Source organism: Grammomys surdaster, unplaced genomic scaffold, assembly GCF_004785775.1.
Source record: "Grammomys surdaster isolate TR1022 unplaced genomic scaffold, NIH_TR_1.0 263, whole genome shotgun sequence".
In the NCBI taxonomy this organism is placed as follows: domain Eukaryota; kingdom Metazoa; phylum Chordata; class Mammalia; order Rodentia; family Muridae; genus Grammomys; species Grammomys surdaster.
Genome location: NW_021604704.1, coordinates 424040 through 444076, shown reverse-complemented (window position 1 = coordinate 444076; position 20037 = coordinate 424040). Strand labels below are relative to the sequence as shown.

Below are 20037 nucleotides of genomic sequence, written 5' to 3'. Positions count from 1 at the left end.
CATCTCTTCTCCACCCATCCAATTGCTCAGGGACAATCCTTGAGATATCTGTAGCTCTTCACTTCATTCATACTTCATATCTAATCTGTTAGGAAATCCTATTAGCTCTACATTCAAAATACTTGCAGAATCTGCCATTTCATTTCATCCTTGCCATAGTATCATCCACTATGATAATTTTTCTCTTGGACTAATGAAGCAATCTCATAGATTGTCTTAAACTGACTACTGTCTTTGTACAGTCCATTTTTAACACTGACTACTGTCTTTGTACAGTCCATTTTTAACACTGCATTGGCGAGATTCTTCCAATATGCCAGCCTGGTCAAGTCATTTCTCTTGTCAAATCTCCCAATGCTTCTTTTCCTCAGAAAGGTCAACCAGAGCACTGCTGAAAACTGCAACTAGAAATATCCATCATTTATACACTCCGATATCCTTTACATAGAAAATTAAAGTTTTCTTTTTTTAATGTGGTAATTAGAAAAAGTGCATACACTATTTGATGTACATGAGTGTTTTTACTTTCTTGCATATTTCACTCAACTAGAATAAAGTGTTATGAGGGAAGGTGGGCTTTTAGGGCTGCTTTGTTCACTGATGAATCTATCACAAGCACCTAAGTAAATAAATGCTCATCACACAGCAGGTCCTTGGAGCATATTTGTCAACCAACCTCCCTACCACAACCTATATCTATAAACTTTCTAAAAATCAACAAACAGCAATAAAACCTCAAATATAGTAGTTCTCAACCTTTCTAAAACTGGAACCCATTAATAGCATTCCTCATGAGGTAGTGACACCCAACTATAAAATTATTTTCATTGATACTTCATAACTATAATTTTGCTGCTGCTATGAATTGTAATATAAATATCTTTGACCCCTGTGACCCCTTAAGTTGAGAACCAGTGATCTAGAGATACACAGTTTTCATATAAAGACTCTTTTTTTAGTAATAATAGAAAAAATTAAGTGGGTAGTTTGTGAGTGTTTGTCCATCTATTGATGGACAAGGTCTGAACGCAGTGAAATATTAATATTAAAAACAATAACTTTTTGGAAGCTATATAGTCAGAATAGTGAAGTATGGAATGCTAACTTTCCTGTTAAGAAGCTACCTGTTCTGTTCCTTTTACTTTGGCCCATCACTATAAACTAGATTAGTGGGGATGAACAGATGGCTAATCACTTGTTGCTTTTGAAGAGGATCTAGGTCCAGTTCCTAGCACCTACATAGCAGCTCACAACCACCCACAACTTCAGTTCCAGAAGATCTGATGCCATCCTCTAAAGTCCAAAAGCACCAAGCATAAATGTAGTAGACATATTACATGGAGAAAGACACTGATACAATAGACATAAAATTTTTAAAAAGAACATGATTAGTAAACATTTTTCCTATCATTATATTTATTCATCTGCACCTTTTCTTATTGGGTGAAATATTTGCCAGTCTCTTACTTCGAGGAGCTCTTAGTTTGAAGGAGCCCATATATTTCATATGTGAGTAATCCACAGATCATGTAATAAGTACGAATTTTATGGCAAGGAAGGTGAACTCTAGAAGTAGCCTTTCCCTGGATTTGACTCCTAGTTAAACTAAAAACTAGCTGTGAGCTCAGACAAGCTACAGAGCTTCTTAGAGTCTTGTTTTCTTTTTTGAAGAATGGGTGCAAGAATATAACCTGCTTTCTTCTATAGTAGCTTTAGGGAATATATGAAATCAGATTTTATAAAAGTAGTTAATGCACAGCAAACTACTAACTGCTTGTTATCACTAGCACTGTTATTATTACAAGGATAGTCAACAGAGTATTGTGGGCACACAGAGAACAAAGTACTTCAGTCCTGTGAAGCCAGTTTGTGCCAGTTACCATGGAAACAAAATCACTGTGTAGGAGGAGCTTGAAGGAAGTATATTCCTGACACAAAACAAGCGGTGGACAAAAAGAAATAAAATTAGACATTTGTGCCTATATGCCCATCCTCCAAACACAACAGTATTACTTACATGTATAATTCTATCTGTAGTCAGGGTCCTGAGGACAACTTTAAAGGGCAGACACAGAAACTAAGTCACCTACCCACAAAGAACTATTTTTCCCTGAGTTCCAGAAGTAACGCCCTGGATAATATTTCACATTATTTAGTTTATAAGAAAACTTCCGTGTCCTTTTACAATAGGGACATTCTTCTTGCTCACATCCTCCAGGTGGCCCTTAAAAATAGTAGTTACTGAAAAAAGAGTCCATCAAAGTCTACCCCAGAACCTAACCAGAATAACGTTATCAACAAGAGAACATGACATGTTGATGGCCCTCTTACATGTAAAAATCAGTTGATTCTCAAACACTGGTGTGCCTCCCAATTCTCCATGGTGCCTGTGAAAAGAGATTGCTGGGTCTCACCTCAACATTTCTTTCTCAGTCCATCTAGAAGGAATCATAAGACCTGGCATGCTATCAAGTATGAGGAGCACATTTTGAGAAGCAAAGAGTTTAAAATTAAAAAAAAAAACCTGAAGTTTTTAAAAAATAAACCAATTTCTTGAAAGATAAATGACATCATATCACAGCAAAGGCATACCTTCTCACATTCTATACAATTCCCAGCCAGGCAGTCAAGCCATTTTTATAGACAGAACATAACATTTTGTTCACTTTCCTTCAAATTTCTGACAACAGCATGGGACCACATTCAGTTTGACCAAATTCAGGATGCTTTTTGTTCTTCAAGTCTTAACTCGTTCCCTTTATCATTTTCTCCCAGCATCTCCCAGCCCATAATCTCTGTCACTCAGAGCTACAATTTTTAGTTTACTTTCTGCAACATTTCCCCACAATTTTCCCTGAATTTTTTTTTCTAATCCACGTCTTGCTCATCCTGACGGACCAAAAAGTAGCCATAGCCAGTGCTCACACGCTCCATGTATAATCCAGGAGTAGTAGATTATGCCTCATGTATATTAGGGATACTTTGGAAAAAAATCTATCTTTTGTACGTACATTCAGCAATCTAAACAATTTACTCCTACTGAACCTAACCAAAATCTCTCAAGTCAAAGTAACATGAGTTTTCTAAAATTACAATTTGAAAAACACTTATAAACTATTGAAATCTCTCTCGCAGGTGTTGGCAAACCCAAATCTGTGAGACAGATCCAGCTGGCCACCTGTTTGTATGCCTCTGAGCTAAGTGTGGTTTGTATACTTTTACATGATTAAAAAGAAAAATATCAAAGGAATAATATATTTCAATATGTAAGTTTTATGGTATTCAAATGTCAGTGTCCATAAAGTTTTATTGGAACACAGTTACACATGTGTTTACATTCTGTCTATGTAGCTTTTACACTATAAATAATGTCATATCTGAGTGGCTGTGATGGAGCCTGTGTGGCCCACAAATCCAAAAGCATGTACCCTTTGATCCTTGAAATCTGTTGATTCATCCTCTGTATTATTTCCTCAAGAGACAGAAAAACAGACAAACAGAAGTGATATGCCATTACAGATCGCCAAATAACACATCAAAATAAGCACTCAAGGAAGAAACTGGCAATACCTGTGCATTCATCAACCTCATTAGAAAGCTATAGTAACTTGTCCCTGGACTCAAAATCAGATGAGCTGTGTAACACCTCTTGCAACAGGATTGCTGTATCATAAACTCCAAACACCATTGGAAAAAATAGGAGTATAATCACCTGTCTAGTTCCATGAATTTTTTGAAGTTCCTCCGATGAGGTGTGGGCTTGAGGCCTACACAGGATCGGAAAGAATCCTCTTCACACCCAAAGCCAGTGTAAGGTGGGTATTTCCTTTCTATCTTTGGAAGAGGAGGAGGCTTGCATGAAATGGGTGTAAAGTCATCTACAACAAAACACAGGCAAACAAAACATCAATATTTTTTTGCCCTGATTATAGCTGTTTGGAAAGATCTGTTATTATTTCAAGATGAACATGGAGATTTTGTAGACTATTTTAAAACTCTTTCAAACAAAACACGGTAAAGTCCTATGAGAGTCAGTTTTAATCATGTTTATAAAAACCACAGAGCTCACTTAATAGTCATTGGTTCAAAAGAGAAATAAAGGAAAAATCTTTGTCAAATAAGTAAGCATTTAATTTTTTGTCCTCACATCCCCGTTTGTGAATATTATTTTGCACTTCCCTTGATTTTTTTCCAATGATATGAAAACTCAAACTTGAAATTTATGCCATAAATTCCATATTTTAACCTGTAATTTGACCTTCTCCTAGCTTCAGTCAATATTTGCTAATAAAAATTATTTTCCAAATAGAACTGACTTCTGACTGCTTCCCTTTTAACTTGAGCCCTTTGCCAGCAGCTCCTCTGTGGATCCATTTTGAAGCTCTCTTCCTTACCTTGAATTAAACCTCAAAACAAAAAGTCAAACAGAAAAATAAAATCTCCTCCTGTCACCAGCCACTGCTCCAGGTCACTCATGTTATTGGTCAAGATAAAACTGCAACTGTACTTGTAATGAAGTTAAAACCCAAAGAGTTAAGGCTCCCAGATTGCCTTCACTCTCAAAGGAAATGTGAAGTGATCAATACTGTTCACTTTAATTTTTACTTATCAGGTGTTAAAAAAGGAGAGGTAGGGACAAACTTTCAATACCGGTAGAAGCTCTTAGGTTATCATTTATGGGGCTATGTAATCTCTAAGAAGCAACTGTGCTTTTTAGAACAAATAACATACTGACCCGATCTATCTAAGTCACTGTGTTTGACCCACCACAAATGGCAAAGGAGACCCTAGAACACCTCCCAAAACAAAACTAAAACACACAGAACACTTTCTATATCTTCTTCAAGCTGGATAGGAGTTTCAGTTGTGAACAAAAGGAGGTTCATGAATGTAAATATTTCCTTTTATTTTTAATGGTCAAACTTCTAAATAGAAGAAAGAATCCACATTTTGGTACACCATTCAAAACTACCCATCACTTTGTCATGTAAAACAGTCTAATTCTATCATTGAAGTGTATCTTTTAATTCATCAAAATGCTAAGAAGGTGAAGCCATTTCTAATTCCAATTTGAAAACATTTTCAGCTTTCAACTTTTCTTAGATTTTTAGTTGCCTTTGTGTGAAATTTCCTGAAGTACAATTCCCAGAAGAGTATTGTTCCATCTTAACAGAAATTGCTCACAGCAGACACGTTGACAAAGGAACTGCCATCAAATATTTCTCACTGGCTGGGTGAAAGGGGAAAACCAGTGTGTCCTTACCCAGTCTCCTGATCCTCTCTCCTAATGCTCATTTTGCAATTAAAGAGACATCTTGGTAATAAGAGAAAAGCTCAAATTTTCAAAGTTGAATTGCTATAGACTCTATCCTTTCTCATCATTACATCAAAATCACTACTATCTGCTGGCTTTGTTCTAGTACAAGGAGCACAGAAATGGCAGGAAAGCTTTATATAATCAGAAAATCCATCGGGGCCTAAGCAATTTCTCCCAATTTCTCATACGCATACAACTCTACACCTTGAGTGCACTAGCCAAAAATTGTGATTCTTAATCACAAAGTCATTAAGAATATAGTCTCCAGCCTTTATTACTTGTCTTAAACATGGTGTTGTTTTCTTAACTACCTAATTTTTGCAACAAATTTAAGTAAGAAAAGAACCAATTTAGAGCTTTCCTCTGCACCCACAGCGCCATCTAGTGTATAAAAACTGCGAACTCTTCCACTGCCTCACCCTTGACTTTTATAACATCATATACATCTGTTTTGGAAACCCTGGGTCAAGATTCAACTTTAAATCACATCTCCCTGGATAGTTCACATATGTTTACAAAGCCACAGAATCATACGTGAATAAGAAGTTGGCTGTCATTGGGTTTCCATCACCCCATCTACCCTGCCTATTTCAGGTACTCAGAAATGTTGAGCAAATGAAAAGGTGCATGCTTTTGTACAAAACCTCTCCCCATGTATTCAATGGCTGGTATTTGGGTAGACACTGAAACATTCATGTCTTCCAAATAAACCAATTTCTCTAATTCCAAATGACTTGTACACATATGTGAATTCAATGTCTAACCATGACTGAGTAGATTCTAATAAAATTCAGAGAGATTGTGTATAGAAATGTAGTCTAATGATTCTTCTTGCCATCTCAGGTGGAAGCAATATTGGGGAAAGTCACCAATTAATTACCTCAAGGTTTGCCTTGTATGATCTAATAACCCAGGCTTTAGGAAATCTGAAGCTCATATAATTTTGAACAAATGCTTCAAACCAAAGAATGACAGATTATTAAGATGCATTTAGGCCAGGGCTTTGGACTAGGACCCCTAAAAATTAAGAACCTTGAAAACTATACAACTATCCTTAGCTTGAAAGCTACTTGTAGTCAATACTTAGGTTAAACAATTAGTGAAGTATGCAATGTCAAAACTCAAAGTTCTAGCCTGCAACCATCCTCACTAATCCTATGGGTGCTTGGGGGGATATAAAACTGTGAAGTCCATCACGGTCAAGTGATAAAACTATAAACCAGTCCTATCTTTGCTGCTACAATCTCCTTAAGTGATCACTGACTTTTCTTCTGTCATGTCCTCCTACTCCTTTTGAATTCTGAGGATTCAGAGATTGCCAGCATTGAATACAGAAAATGAAAGGCACTTTAAAATGTTTGTCCAACCTTAATCTCAATATAAGTACTCAAAGCCATTGAGAATGAATTATTATGCTACTGCTTTGGTTTTACATGTCACAAAAATCAATGATTAGAAAATATTCCTATAAACTGGGTAAGGTGGTATATGTCTATAAATCCCAGTATTGGGAGGCTGAATCAGGAAGTTGTCCTAAATTTATGGCCAGTTTGTGTTATACAGAGGGTACCAACTCAGCTAGGAATATATACCAAGACACTGTTAGAGAGTAGAGAGTAGAATGAAGACAAAAGAGAGAGGATAAACAGGGTAGAGAGAAGAGAGCAGAAATTTTTTAAAAAAAATCTTTTTAAATAAATAGCCTAAAGCATAAATTCCTAGATAATAACAGTTAAAATTTAAGCTTTGGTCTTAGTACAAGAAATGCAATCTAGAAGCCTTTGAATCTATTTAAAATCTTCATATATAAGAAAGAGCAATTGACTTATACCTGTTTTTGCCCACATTAACAATGAGGGAATGAACTACTACTCCATCCTTGCAGGCAAGCCACCAGCAGCAAGATGGCCACACTGGTTAATACAGGAGTTACACTGTACAAGACATCTATGAAATTACCATGTTGAAATCCTAAAATAAATGAAAGAATCCCATTTTTCTATGGGACTGCCTCTCATACAAAGGTTCAAATGTCTTTCAGAATTCTATCAAGCCTTGTACTTCTACACAAATACAAAAGGTAACCACGAACTGTCTTTGGATCGTGACCAACTCCTTTTCTTTGTCTGCCATTTTTTCTGCCTAAAGTAAGTTGGAACATTACTCTGCAAGGCAATAATGTATTAGAGATTCTCCGGGGGTCTGGGGAGACAGCTCAGCTGACCACGTTGCTGCACAAGCATGAGTATCTGAGTTCTAGATCAACAATCCACATAAAAACCTGGCAATATGCTTATATCAGTACAGAGAGATGGGGCTTACTGGCTAGCCAATCTAGCAGAGCTGATAAATAAAGTCCAGGTTCAGTGAAAGTGAAAGTCTGTGTCTCAAAAATAAGGTAGAGACACAAGGAGGAAGACACTCAACATCCATCTCTTGCCTCCACATACAAATGTACCTACCAACAAGTTCTCTCTCTCTCTCTCTCTCTCTCTCTCTCTCTCTCTCTCTCTCTCTCCCTCTCTCTCTCTCTCTCTCTCTTTCTCTCTCTCTCTTTCTCTCTCTCTCTTTCTCTCTCTGCTTTCTTCCAGGATCACAATTACTAGGGGCACTTTGTTCTGCTTTGGGTTTCAATAACGCTAAAATATAATGTACAAAATTCCTTCTTATAAATTTTTAAGGCCACATGAATTATGAGCAAAATTATCATCCTTACCATCACATTAATACTGAACAGATTATTCATTAAAATTGCTTTTTAATGTTTATGTCAACTGTTACAGCACATAGAAAAGTTTCTCATCCTTATATTTTTATCAACATGGCATAGTCACTAATGAAGAAAAATAAAGATCACTTTTTTAATTTTTTAAGTGTCAGAAATAACTATATTTAAGTAACATGAAATATATTCATTTAACTTGACAAAAACCAGAGAAAGCAAATGTAAAGATTATTAGAGAATATCAATCCACTTCTCTAGATTCTGCCATGGATATAATCTACAGTCATTTGTAACATTAAGTGTGGTATTAAAACTTAAAATAAAAAATGTTGCATAATGTTATTTGTTAAATAGAACATTTCAACATGCTGTGAGAAGTATTAAAAAGTCACTGTGACTATGAAATGCATCCTAATTTTGTATTTGCATAATTTTCTTAAAATATGCTGTTGTATTAACTTTAAAGGAACAAAGTACATTTTCATATAATATAATAAAATCTATAGAGGGAGCAAAGGAAATGGATGAAAAGAAATTAAACACTAAGACAGTTTAACTGGAAAGAAAGGACTACAGGGTATTTGGAGCAGACACATATACCCAGGACAGCTAGGTTTTGGGCACACTAGAGAAGTCACGTTACATCAGAAAATTCCCTGGAGAAGCTACTAAGATACTTCACTATACCATTCATTTTTCCCGAAGCAAATATTATAGTCTCAAAATCAGGTAAACATCACCCAAATGTTGAAGTCTGTTTAGAAAATCATATGCTGTTTTGGAGTTGTTACGGTACTGTCAGTCTTCTACCACATCCTTAAATGAAAGTAATCTTCAGGTGTTTTTAATGACTTTCAGTGAGCCATTATCCAATTTCCAATTTTCATTGAAGGTGCACTGATTCTAAACAGATACCTATATTCATTAAGGGCAAATTCTCCTCCCCGACAATTTATGGTCCACTCGAAGCCTCTCTAGAGCAGCTACCACCTGCACATTCCTGGATGATTTTTGTCTATAATCCTTGAAATAAATATGTTCAACTGTGTCCACTAAAATAATGAATCTTAGATATTTAAGTGAGATGACAGTCACCAAACTGACTCTTGTTAGCTCTAGACATGTTCATGAATCTAGATTGTAGACTGTTAGATCAACTGGAAATCCTTTTGATTCTAATCCCTCAGTGTTCTTTATGCACTTTCCCTTAGAATACAGCTTCCCAGGAAACCTATAATAGTGCAAACACACGCAAGGTAGGCAACAGGCCTCTTACTCTAGATATAAAACATCTTGGGTATTTTTATAACTTTTTCATATACTATCTTTGACCATGTTTTCCCCTCCTCTAACTCTTCCCAGATCTTTCTCACCTCCCTAACCACCTAACTTTATATTCTAGTCCTTCTCTCTAAAAACAATAAAACCACCCCTTCCACAAACACAAAATGAAAATCAAAACAAAGAAGCAAAAGATAAATGAAACAAAAACATGTCAAAATGAAACGAAACAAAAACATGTCAAAATTAAACAAAACAAAGCATCTTATTTTTAAGGAGCTGTTGTTGTTCAGTTTCCTCTTACCACTCAGAGAGCATGTTTAAGTAAATATGCCACAGTTGACACAAGTACACATCAATCCCCCAGGTCAGCAAAGTACACATGCTCAAATTCAGCACGCCATAGAATTTTAAAAGCATTGTATCAGTATTGATCATGTGTGCACGCTTTTCCTGTCATTTTCCTTAAACAATAACAACAATTAACATAGCATTTACATTGAATTAGGTATCACAAGTAATATAAAAACTGATTTAAAGTAACAAAGCACCAAAACCTGCTTGTTATCCAAGTTACTTGGGAGGCTAAGGTGAAAGAATTGCAAGTTCAAGACCAGACTGAGCAATATGATTAGACCCTGTCTCAAATTAAATGAATGAGTGAGTGAATACATAAGGAAGTGGATAGCTTTTTTGCAAATACAAATTATTTCATGTAAGAACATTAGGCATCAGAGGTAGGTATAGAGACAGGGCTAGTAACAATTTGCTGCAAATACTGAAGGAGAGTTATATGGAGGACTAGCTAGTATCACACCGATTTCAAACTCCACCCTGGTAGGTCAGCAAATTCCATCCATTCCCACGGCAGCCTATATGTGGACCACGGGTAGAGACAAAGCTTAGGAAGTGGGTAGAGCTGACTGGCAGAACTTCGAGAGACTGAGAGTGGGAGTTTAATAAATGAAGGTTTGGATATTTGGTTTTATAGCACATCCTCAGCCTGCTTCCAGATTCTCATAATATTGTGCAATGTGCTGCATGTCCCAGATCCCCTTTTCTAGTCTATAAACCTAGCCTACTGCACTGAACTAAGTACAAAGTAGCTACTTAATATATCAAGAGTTCTCACTAAACTGCATTTACTTGACTAGAACGGAATTAATACCTATGAAAAGACAAACAGGACACCTAGGTGGGCCTCACCAGGAAATGTAAAGCTAACTAGCATACAAGAGATTTCCCTAGAGAACTCAAGTGTCATCCATTGTGGTAAGCAAAAATTAAATGAAAACAAGAGATTTAAGATTTTTAGTTAAAGTGTCCTACCAGAATACTGAGTACTATAGCAAGAAAGGCTTATAGGGGGAAACAGAAGCCTCTGACATGAGGTAATTTAATTCTTGGCTCTTTCTCTCTATTGCATAACCTTGGACAACTGAGCTTAGTGGGCCTCAGTTTCCTTTCCACTAACATGGAAATGTTAGACAATGATTCTGCTCATAGAAGTTTACTTTTAGGAATATGAAGAGAACAAAAGTAAAATCTTAACTAGGGAATAAAGCAGCCAAAGTGTTAAACATATTTTCTAACCAACGTATCACTTACCAACTCCATACTTTGTCTTATAATAGGTCTTGGTAAACTCATCACAGTCACAGAGGAGGACTTTTCTTCCCCATACATTGATGGTGGCACCTATAGACAGGTCCCGGTCTGTGTAAAAGTCTTGCTCTACTTTTCCTAGCTGATAAAACAGAGGAAGATAGCATTGGCCCTATGGATCTGCCCAAGAACTACATGCCTTTTCCCAAGAAGAGAATTTTTTTAAAAGTTTAATTATATCATTTATAACTATATTTTAAAATCTTATTTTTATCCTTTTGTGTACATGTGTGTATGATATGTGTTGTGTACATAAGTGCATGGTTCGTGTTGACTATAGATGCATACATGCCACAGATCATGGATGTGTTGATGCTTACCTTCCATCTGATTTGAGACAGTATTTTGCTGTTAGATACTGTGTATGCCAGACCAGCTAGCCTTTGAGTGGCTGAGGATTCCCATTCATCCCCTTCCTATACCACCCACAGGAGTACTGGGATTACAGATGAATATTACTATGTGTGAATTTATGTATGTTTTGGGTGGAGTGGTTTTGTATATACAAATGTCTTCACATTCATACAGAAAGCACATTCCCCACTCAGCTGTCTTCTCAGGGTATCTAAGCATTATTTGAACACTATAGTACTTGCACAAGCAATACAAGGCATATATTTCTATATGTATTTAAGTATTTTTACTCCTGATGAAGGGCAATAAAATGTATACACTTCTCTATTTCTTGATTTCATTCACTAGCTCACAAGGCAAGAATATACAATCCACCCCAGTATCCAGGCTTCTCAAAAGCCTCATTGGGAATCAGTAATAAAACACCAGAACCCTCACCTGGTATTTATCTAACAGGTAGCCATCTGCTCGCCATTCTGACAAATCCCCATAAACATTGAGAACTGCTCGATCTGTTATCTGGCCTGGTTGGTAGATTCCAGGTGGGCCAAACTGTAAGATAAAACCAAAACATGGTATCTGTCTCCATCACAGAGATGGGTACAGTCTCAGAATAAATTCCAGGAGTGTCCATTGCATGGTTCTTTCCTAACATCTGTAAGAAGCCATGCAGTCTGGCTCCCTCTTGTTCTGCCACCACACATTTTTCATGGCCCTGAGAAATACACATTTTTTTCCCCAAACACTTCCATCCTATAGGTTTTCAGTGTTTTTGCTGTTTTGGTTTTGTTTCTGAGACAAGGTCTCATATACAAGAGAATGACCTCAAACTCATGTAGTTCAGGATCTTCTCTCTGATCTTCTTCTGTTAACTCTCACCTGCTGAGATGAAAGCATATGTCACCACACCCAGGCTTCAAGACTACAAGCAGACATCTGCTTTGTTCCCCATACACTGTAGAGGGAATCTTTTATGCAATATACAGAAAATTCACCTGTCAATAAAAAAAGCCTTTGGCCAATGAGCTGAGGCAGGATTTCTGGGACAGAATCACCCTGGTACGCTGATGGAGACAGCAGCAAAATACTGAGGATCAGGTATCCAGCTACATGGCAGAACTTAGAATACAATAACAGGATGATTAAATTATAAGCTAGTCAGGGAATGAATCAAGGCTTTTGTCCTAGGCATTTACTCATATATAAGAAGTCTCAGAGTCATTGTTTTGAGGAACTTGATGTGGGTGACAAAGCCAACAGTTATAATATACCATGGGCTCGGGACACTTTCAATATTTCTCCAATTGTTGTGCAACCAGTCATCTTTTCAATTTCCTAAACTGCAAACATCCCCAAGGAAGAATGACTGGCTCCTCACTACCTGCCTTTGTTCTCTCTAGCATGCCATGGAGCTCTAAGCTTAGGAAATGGAGTACACCTGGCAACCTGGCTTGCTCTCAGAATGTCAACTTCTGCAACCCTCTCACCTCAACAATCTACTCCTTGCTTTGAGTATGCAGCATATACCCATCCCTTCTGGATCTCAACCCCATGAGAATCTATACTCTACAAAGCAAGACACAAGCCTTTCTCTTTTTCATGATAGCCCAAGAGGTGGCACATACAACTCAATAAATATCTATTGAATAAATAAATACAATGAAGCTACTGATGGTAAGATATACTGCAAATGTCAGGTGCATCATTATTTCATATTTAATCTATTTTTCAAAGACATTCTAAAAACAGATTTCCCAGATACCTCCTGGTGGCTTGCTGTGCATATTCTAGAGCTCCCTCAGGAACAAATTCTACCTCCCCCTCCACAGCCTTGAAGCAACACAGCAGGACTTCTGGCAGAAGGCACAGAGAATCTGGGAGAGTCTCCTGTGAGGATTAAATGGCCAACAGTTGTTTGCATAAGAAATGAGTGCTCCTGATAACCTTTTCAGAAACAGTAAGAATGTTTAAATATTTTTTCCAAATTAGAAATAAAATGCAGAATAGACCTGTGAAAAGCAACACTGCTTCTCTGGAACCTGATGGGAATTAGTAAATCGGTCTTCAGATAGTGGCTCTTATTATAACATCTCATTTAACCCCTCTAGTTATGGAAGTGGTTAACTGCACTTTAAAGATATGGAAATGTGTGTTCAAAGAGCATGAGTGGCTTGCCCATGCTCACATGCTATCAAAAGACAGATCCACAATTCTAATCCAGGCCTATCTATGTGTCATTCCTGCTGTGCCTCGAACACATAGGCAAAGGGGAAAAGTTCCTGAACAGAACACCAATGGTTCAAGCTCTGAGATTAAGAATTGATAAATGGGACCTCATAAAATTGCAAAGCTTCTTTAAGGCAAAGGACACTGTCAATAGGTCAAATTAGCAACCTACATATTAGGACAAGATCTTTACTAACCCTACATCTGATAGAGAACTGATATCCAAAATATATAAAGAACTCAAGAAGTTAGATACCAAAAAACCAAATAATCCAATTTAAAAATGGGGTACAGAGCTAAACAGGGAACTCTCAACAGAGGAATCTCAAACTGCAGAGAAACACTTAAAGAAATGTTCAACATCCTTAGTCACCAGGGAAATGCAAATCAACATGACCCTGAGACTCTTGCCTTACACAAATCAGAATGGCTAAGATCAAAAACTCAAATGATAGCACATGTGGAGAAAGAGGAACACTCCTCCATTGATAGTGGGATTGCAAACTGGTACAACCACCCTGGAAATCAATCTTGCAGTTCCTCAGACAATTGGAAATAGTTCTACCTGAAAACCCAGTTATACCACTCCTGGGCATACGCGCAAAAGATGCTCTACCACACTAGAAGGACACATGGTCCACTATGTTAATTCATAATAGCCAGAAACTGGAAAGAACCCAGATGTCCTTCAACTGAAGAATGGATACAGAATATGTGCCTCATTTACACAATGGAATGTGATTCAGCTATTAAAAACGAGGACACCATGAACTTTGCAGGCAAATGGATGGAACTTGCAAATATTATACTGAGTGAGATAACACAGACCCTAAAGGACATGTGTGATATGTACTCACTGATAAGTGGATATTAGTAAAAAAGTACAGAATATCCATGATGCACACCCCACAGAACAAAAGAAGTTAAACAAGAAGGCCCAAGTGAGGATGCTTCAGTTCCACTTAGAATGGGAAACAAAATAATCAAGGGAGGTGGAAGGAGGGAGGAACCTGGGTGGGAGAAGGAAGGGGGAGTGGGAAGGGGGCAGGATAAAACATGGCAGGGAGATAGGAGGGAAGCCAGAGGGCCAAGAGAATGAATGGAAATATGCAGCTGTGTGAGATTGGGGGGAGGCCTCTAGAAAGTCCCAGAGACCTGAGATGTGAAAGGCTACTAGAACTCAATGGGGATGACCTTAGCCAAATGCCCATCAGTCGGGAGATGGAACCTGAAGAGACCTCCTCCAGTAGACAGACAGAGCTCCCAGTGGAGGGATGAGACCAACCCCTACCTTCGAAATTTTTGACCCAGAATTGCTCCTGTCTAAAAGAAATGCAGGTACAAAAAGGGAGCAGAGACTGAAGGAATGGTCATCCAGTAACAGGCCCAACTTAGGATCCATCTCAAGGGGAGGCTCCAAAGCCTGACACTATTACTAATGTTGTTATGCTTGCAGACAGGAGCCCAGCATGGCTGTCCTCTGAGAGGTTCTACCCAGCAGCTGACTGAGACAGATGGACATACTTATAGCCAGCCATTGGAGTGGTATCAGGGACCCCTATGGAAGAGTTAGGAGAAGGACTGAAGGAGCTGCAGGGGAGGTCTACACCCTAGGAAGACCAACAGTCTCAACTAACCTAGCTCACTCAGAGCTCCCAGAAACTAAGCCACCAACCAAAGAACATACATGGGCTGGTCCGTGGACCCCAGCATATATGTATCTGAGGACTGCCTTTTCTGGCCTCAGTGACCTAATTCTATAGAGACTTGATGCCCCAGGTAAGGGGAAGCTGGGTATAGGGGCTAGGTGGGGAGATGAGGTATGGGTTGGATGGGTGAGGGGGTAAGGGGATGGGTGGGTGAACATCCTCTCAGAGGCAAAGGGAAGTGGGAAGGGGGTGAAGAACTCGGGAAGAGGGGACCAGAAAGGGGGAAACATTTGGAATATAAATAAATAAAATAATTTAACAACAAAAAAAGAAAATGCCTCCATCAAATTAGTCTGTGGGGCATTTTCTTGTTTGATGATTAATGTGGAAATGTACAGCTCAGTGTTGGTAGGAACACCCCTGGGTAAATAGTCCTTGGTGCTATAAGACAGTGAGCTGAACAAGCCGCGAAGAGCAAATGAGTAAGCGGCACTCCTAGATGACCTCTGTATCATCACCTCCAGGTACCTACAGTGCATGAGACCCTGCCCTGACTTCCCTCAGAGATGGACTGTCATGTGGAACTGTAAGCTCAAAAAAAAAAGCCCTTTCCCCTACAAGTGGCTTTTTAATCATAGTGTCTTAGCACAGCAATAGAAACCCTAACAAAACCAGGTAGCATATGTCAACTGTCATCACAGAGCCATCACACACCATTCCAAATAATGACTCAAGTCTCTTGGCCCATAAACCTACTCAAAACTGCTTACCTTGGGAAGCTTACTCCTCCGAAGGAATGATGACATAGCATCCCGGCCCGAATTAGATGGCAGTATTTCTCTGATTTCAATAGTATCATCACACAAGAAGTAATGCAGGACAAATTCTCTACGGTCCCCAAAGAGTGAGGTTGAATCATCCCACAAGCAGAAGAAACGCAAAACCTTCCCATCAAACTGGAGGAATCGTTTCAGGGTGTCAAAAGACTGATAAGGGCGAAAGGGATCCACAAACTCTAATGTCTGCAAATGGAGAAAGAGGCAGAGATGTAGCAGGCTTTATGCAGTCGTGTCTGGGAAGCAGACAATTACTTAGATTTTTTTTTCTGTAGACTATTCTGTTATCCTTTTTTTAAAAATAAACTTTCAATTAAATACTATGTCATACAGATACACACATTTACAGTCAGTTTTAAACTCAAGAATATAGGCAAATATTAGGAAGCTTTTCATAATTTGTTAAACATGTTAACATACTGAACTATATTTCTGGGATATGTTTGACTTTTCTCAAAGCCTTACATTTTAAGAATGAGCAAACCTAATCTATGGTGACAGAAACCAGAACAGTAATTGTTTCTGTATAGGTGATATAACAAGAAACAGTGACTTCAGGACACATGACTAGAAAGAGAAACAAAGGAATATTTTGATGTTATGGGCAATAGTCAGTATCTTTTTTGTTTTTTTTGCCATGCTGATAATTGAACAGAGAATCTTAACACATACTGTGGAAATGTTCTATGGATGAGCTATAACCCTAACCCCAAATATTTTATGTCTATTCTATTCATATTGGTTACTTTGGTGTATACATTTTCCAAACACTGACCTGCATTGATTTAAGATTTGACCTGCATTGATTTAAGATTTATAAACCCAATCCCAAGCTGATTATATTTTCACTTTAAAAATGTGTCTTTCTACCAGAAATCCCTAATGTCTGTGTGCATGCATGTGTATATGTGGAAAGATAAGAGGAAGAAATATATTTGTGATTTAATTTTGCTCAAAATATTTCAGATATAGGAACAGATCCAATGGAAAACCTCCACTCCACAAAAAAAAAAAGGCTTCTAGAGGCTCTTTCATCCTTATCCTTGATATTTAAGTGAAATTATGGGACCTCTGCTTTCATTAATTAAAATGCTTTTAATGTATAAGACTACCAAGAAATGCATTATTGATCATATACCTCTAAGATCCTGTTCAGTTTAAGCAAACTATCTTAACTTTACATATCAGTGCAGCAACAAACACTTAACTAAATCCATAAAACCCAATATAAAAGCCTCTTATTAAACTCTTAATTTTTCAAAGATTTCTATATTTATTCATGAGTTTTCTTTGCCCTAATGGAATACCAAAATGGTTCCCAAAGTGTGAAGGGAAATTATTTAGAACATTTTCTTTTCCTTGGTATTTACTTCCAATTGTTGCCACAAACTTTTTCTTCCTTAGGAAACTATAAAATCTGACAGAATGTTGAATTTTATAAAATTCACATAATTTATCATCATTCATAATCACTATCATACAATAATAACTGTTGGTGGATACATATAGCCATACATATGCAAGGAACAATAACTTATATGGATCTTTTTTCCTTCAGATTCTCTCTGAGGCTTCAAAAGAATTTGTATCTATCATTAAAGGCATTTGGTAGACATAAAAAAGTGAGTCCAAACATGAAAAATCTTTTACAGTGATACAAAGTTATTTTGCCTTAGATATTCCAGGACTAATACTACATATACTTCAGAGGAGGACTGTATGCCTACAACATCAGAGAATAATTTGCTGAGGCTGAGAGGCAGCTACAGCATAATGATCTCACACATAACTTTTAATGAAAGATAAAAAAAAAACAGAATCAAAGTGAATTTCATTTTAAGTTTTGTAATTCTGAAAGGAAATGAATTATAAGGTTTGAAAACAATAAAAATCAGATAAAACCAACTTATGGAGAGAGCAATTAGAATAGTAGTTATCCTGGAGGAGAAGAGAAGGATTGATTAGAAAACTCTGGGAGGAGGGGAAAGGAGCTGTTCAACACTAGTTTGGATACAGGTTAAGACTCATTCCAAAGTACATTTAACACTTTTATCTTTGGCTATATGTAGTCATATATCAGCAACAACAAAAAATAGTGAGGAGTGGTAGCACACATCTGTAATCCCAACATTTAAGAATCAGGAGGACAGTGAATTCAAGGTCAACCTGAGTTACATAGTAAATTCAACATTCTCCTGTGCCATTATAGTGAGAGCCTGTCTCAAGAATCTGTAAATGAATGAATACAAAATAGAAATAAAAATACAAAAAGAAATAAATGACAATAATGGAAATTAGGGTAAGAATCCAGAGATTTCCAGTCTAGTCCCATTAAGGAGACTGGCTAGGTTTGTGACCTAGCCAATGGTATTCAGAGCCTTCTGGAAAACAGAAAACTAGGGTCAAGTGTTCAGCCCAAAGAACTGCAGAACAACACTAAGTCTTTGTTCCTTACAGAAAGACCAGATTTTAAACTCAACCATCTCTCAAAACTGGGAGAAATACAAAACATAGGTTACTTTACTCTTCTAGAATATTCCAGCATCCAAGTTCACAAAAGTTCCCAGAAGGAAGAAAAGGGCATGTTCAAAGTTCAGTTTATTTAATCAGTTGTACAGAAGATATTTTTTTCTCTAACCAGAAGAAATAGGCAACTAAAAGCAGAAAACACAAGCAGAAGAAATGTGGGCTCAACTCACATTCTATTGGTGACCACAAAACTAATTCTGGGCTCCCAGATATTATCCCACCTACACAGCTCACTAAATACTCTACAACTGGAAGGGAGGCTCCCAAAAAGTACTGGAGGGTGAGGGTGAAGGGAGGCAGGAAGGAAGAGAATGAGGGGATCATTCCTGTTCTGTGGCCACCATCTGGTCTTCCTTTCTATCCAAAGAAGAGCAAGACAGTTCTCATAACCATGGTTTTCTCTGAAGACAAGAAGGCATACATGTATCTGTTCTTACTTCTCTCCGCATCTTCATGTAGGGATCGAATGGACGCTGTCCTGGAGGATTCAACTTGATTCCTATTTTCTTCAAAAAGTTTCTTGTGAATGGATCACAATCATAAATCTTGAATGTGCGCCCATAGAAGACTACACTTATGTTGATATTGAAGTCATACACCGTATAAAACTGATCATCATTGGGAGGTGGGAAAGGAATCCGATGACGCCTGATAGAAGTCCCTGGGGAATAAATAAAATGCACTTTTTAGCCGTTTGGCTAGCAGGAAGTTATGGTATATCTAAGCAACAACCCTGTATGCTTCCCTATGGCTGGGTAGAAGGTAAAGGGCTGTTTCTAAGAAGTAACATTATACATTCAAACTCAAGTAAAAGTGAACAAAGACTTTTTACTTCCAGAGGTCTCTGACCAGCCTGATAAGACATTTGAATCTCCTAAGTGTTGTTAGGGAAGTATTTTTATAAACCATAAAGGCCAGAAGATAGGAATGGATATAAGTTAGCATGATAAGCAAACTGCCACTCTGTCATGTACCTATCTGTCCTACCAAAAAATGGGCTTGCTTTCAGTTACTACAGAGAACTCGATACATTAAACTAAACAAGACACTAAGGTCCTAAAGTAAAGTGCTCATAAAAGGCTCAAGAAGCTAAAAAATAAACTAACAAGCTTTAGTTTATATGTAGCAGTACTATGATTTACAGCTTTAATAAGCACGAATGACTTTAGGCTGATTAGAAACTTCATAAGAATCCTTGTTCATCTAGAAATGTATTCTTCCTTCTTCTTTCAGTACCTCTGCCTATATTCATCCAACCACATCCACCAAATGAGGATTGCTGGAGACTTCATAGTTTCAGCCAGTACTCTGAGTCATGGGTTTTTTATTTCATCATATCTTCCACATCTAACCCTATAGAGCTCATTCTCATCCTAGTAGAAACAAACACTATCCAATAGTGGTGAACAACAGCAAAAAGGATCATCCCTTATTTGAGCCACTTGCCTAACCCCT

At 37.6% G+C, this 20037-nt stretch overlaps 1 protein-coding gene across 1 annotated transcript in view; it reads right to left on the bottom strand.

Annotated features, from left to right (window-relative positions):
• Window positions 1-20037, bottom strand: part of Efhc2 (EF-hand domain containing 2) — a 172513-nt gene that overhangs the window by 76475 nt on the left and 76001 nt on the right. Inside the window, exons 5-9 of the mRNA XM_028776029.1 lie at window positions 19020-19243; window positions 15988-16239; window positions 11781-11894; window positions 10932-11070; window positions 3713-3878 (exon numbers count right to left, since the gene is read on the bottom strand). Coding sequence (XP_028631862.1) covers window positions 3713-3878; window positions 10932-11070; window positions 11781-11894; window positions 15988-16239; window positions 19020-19243 — 895 coding nt within the window. The remainder of the gene's footprint in view (window positions 1-3712; window positions 3879-10931; window positions 11071-11780; window positions 11895-15987; window positions 16240-19019; window positions 19244-20037) is intronic.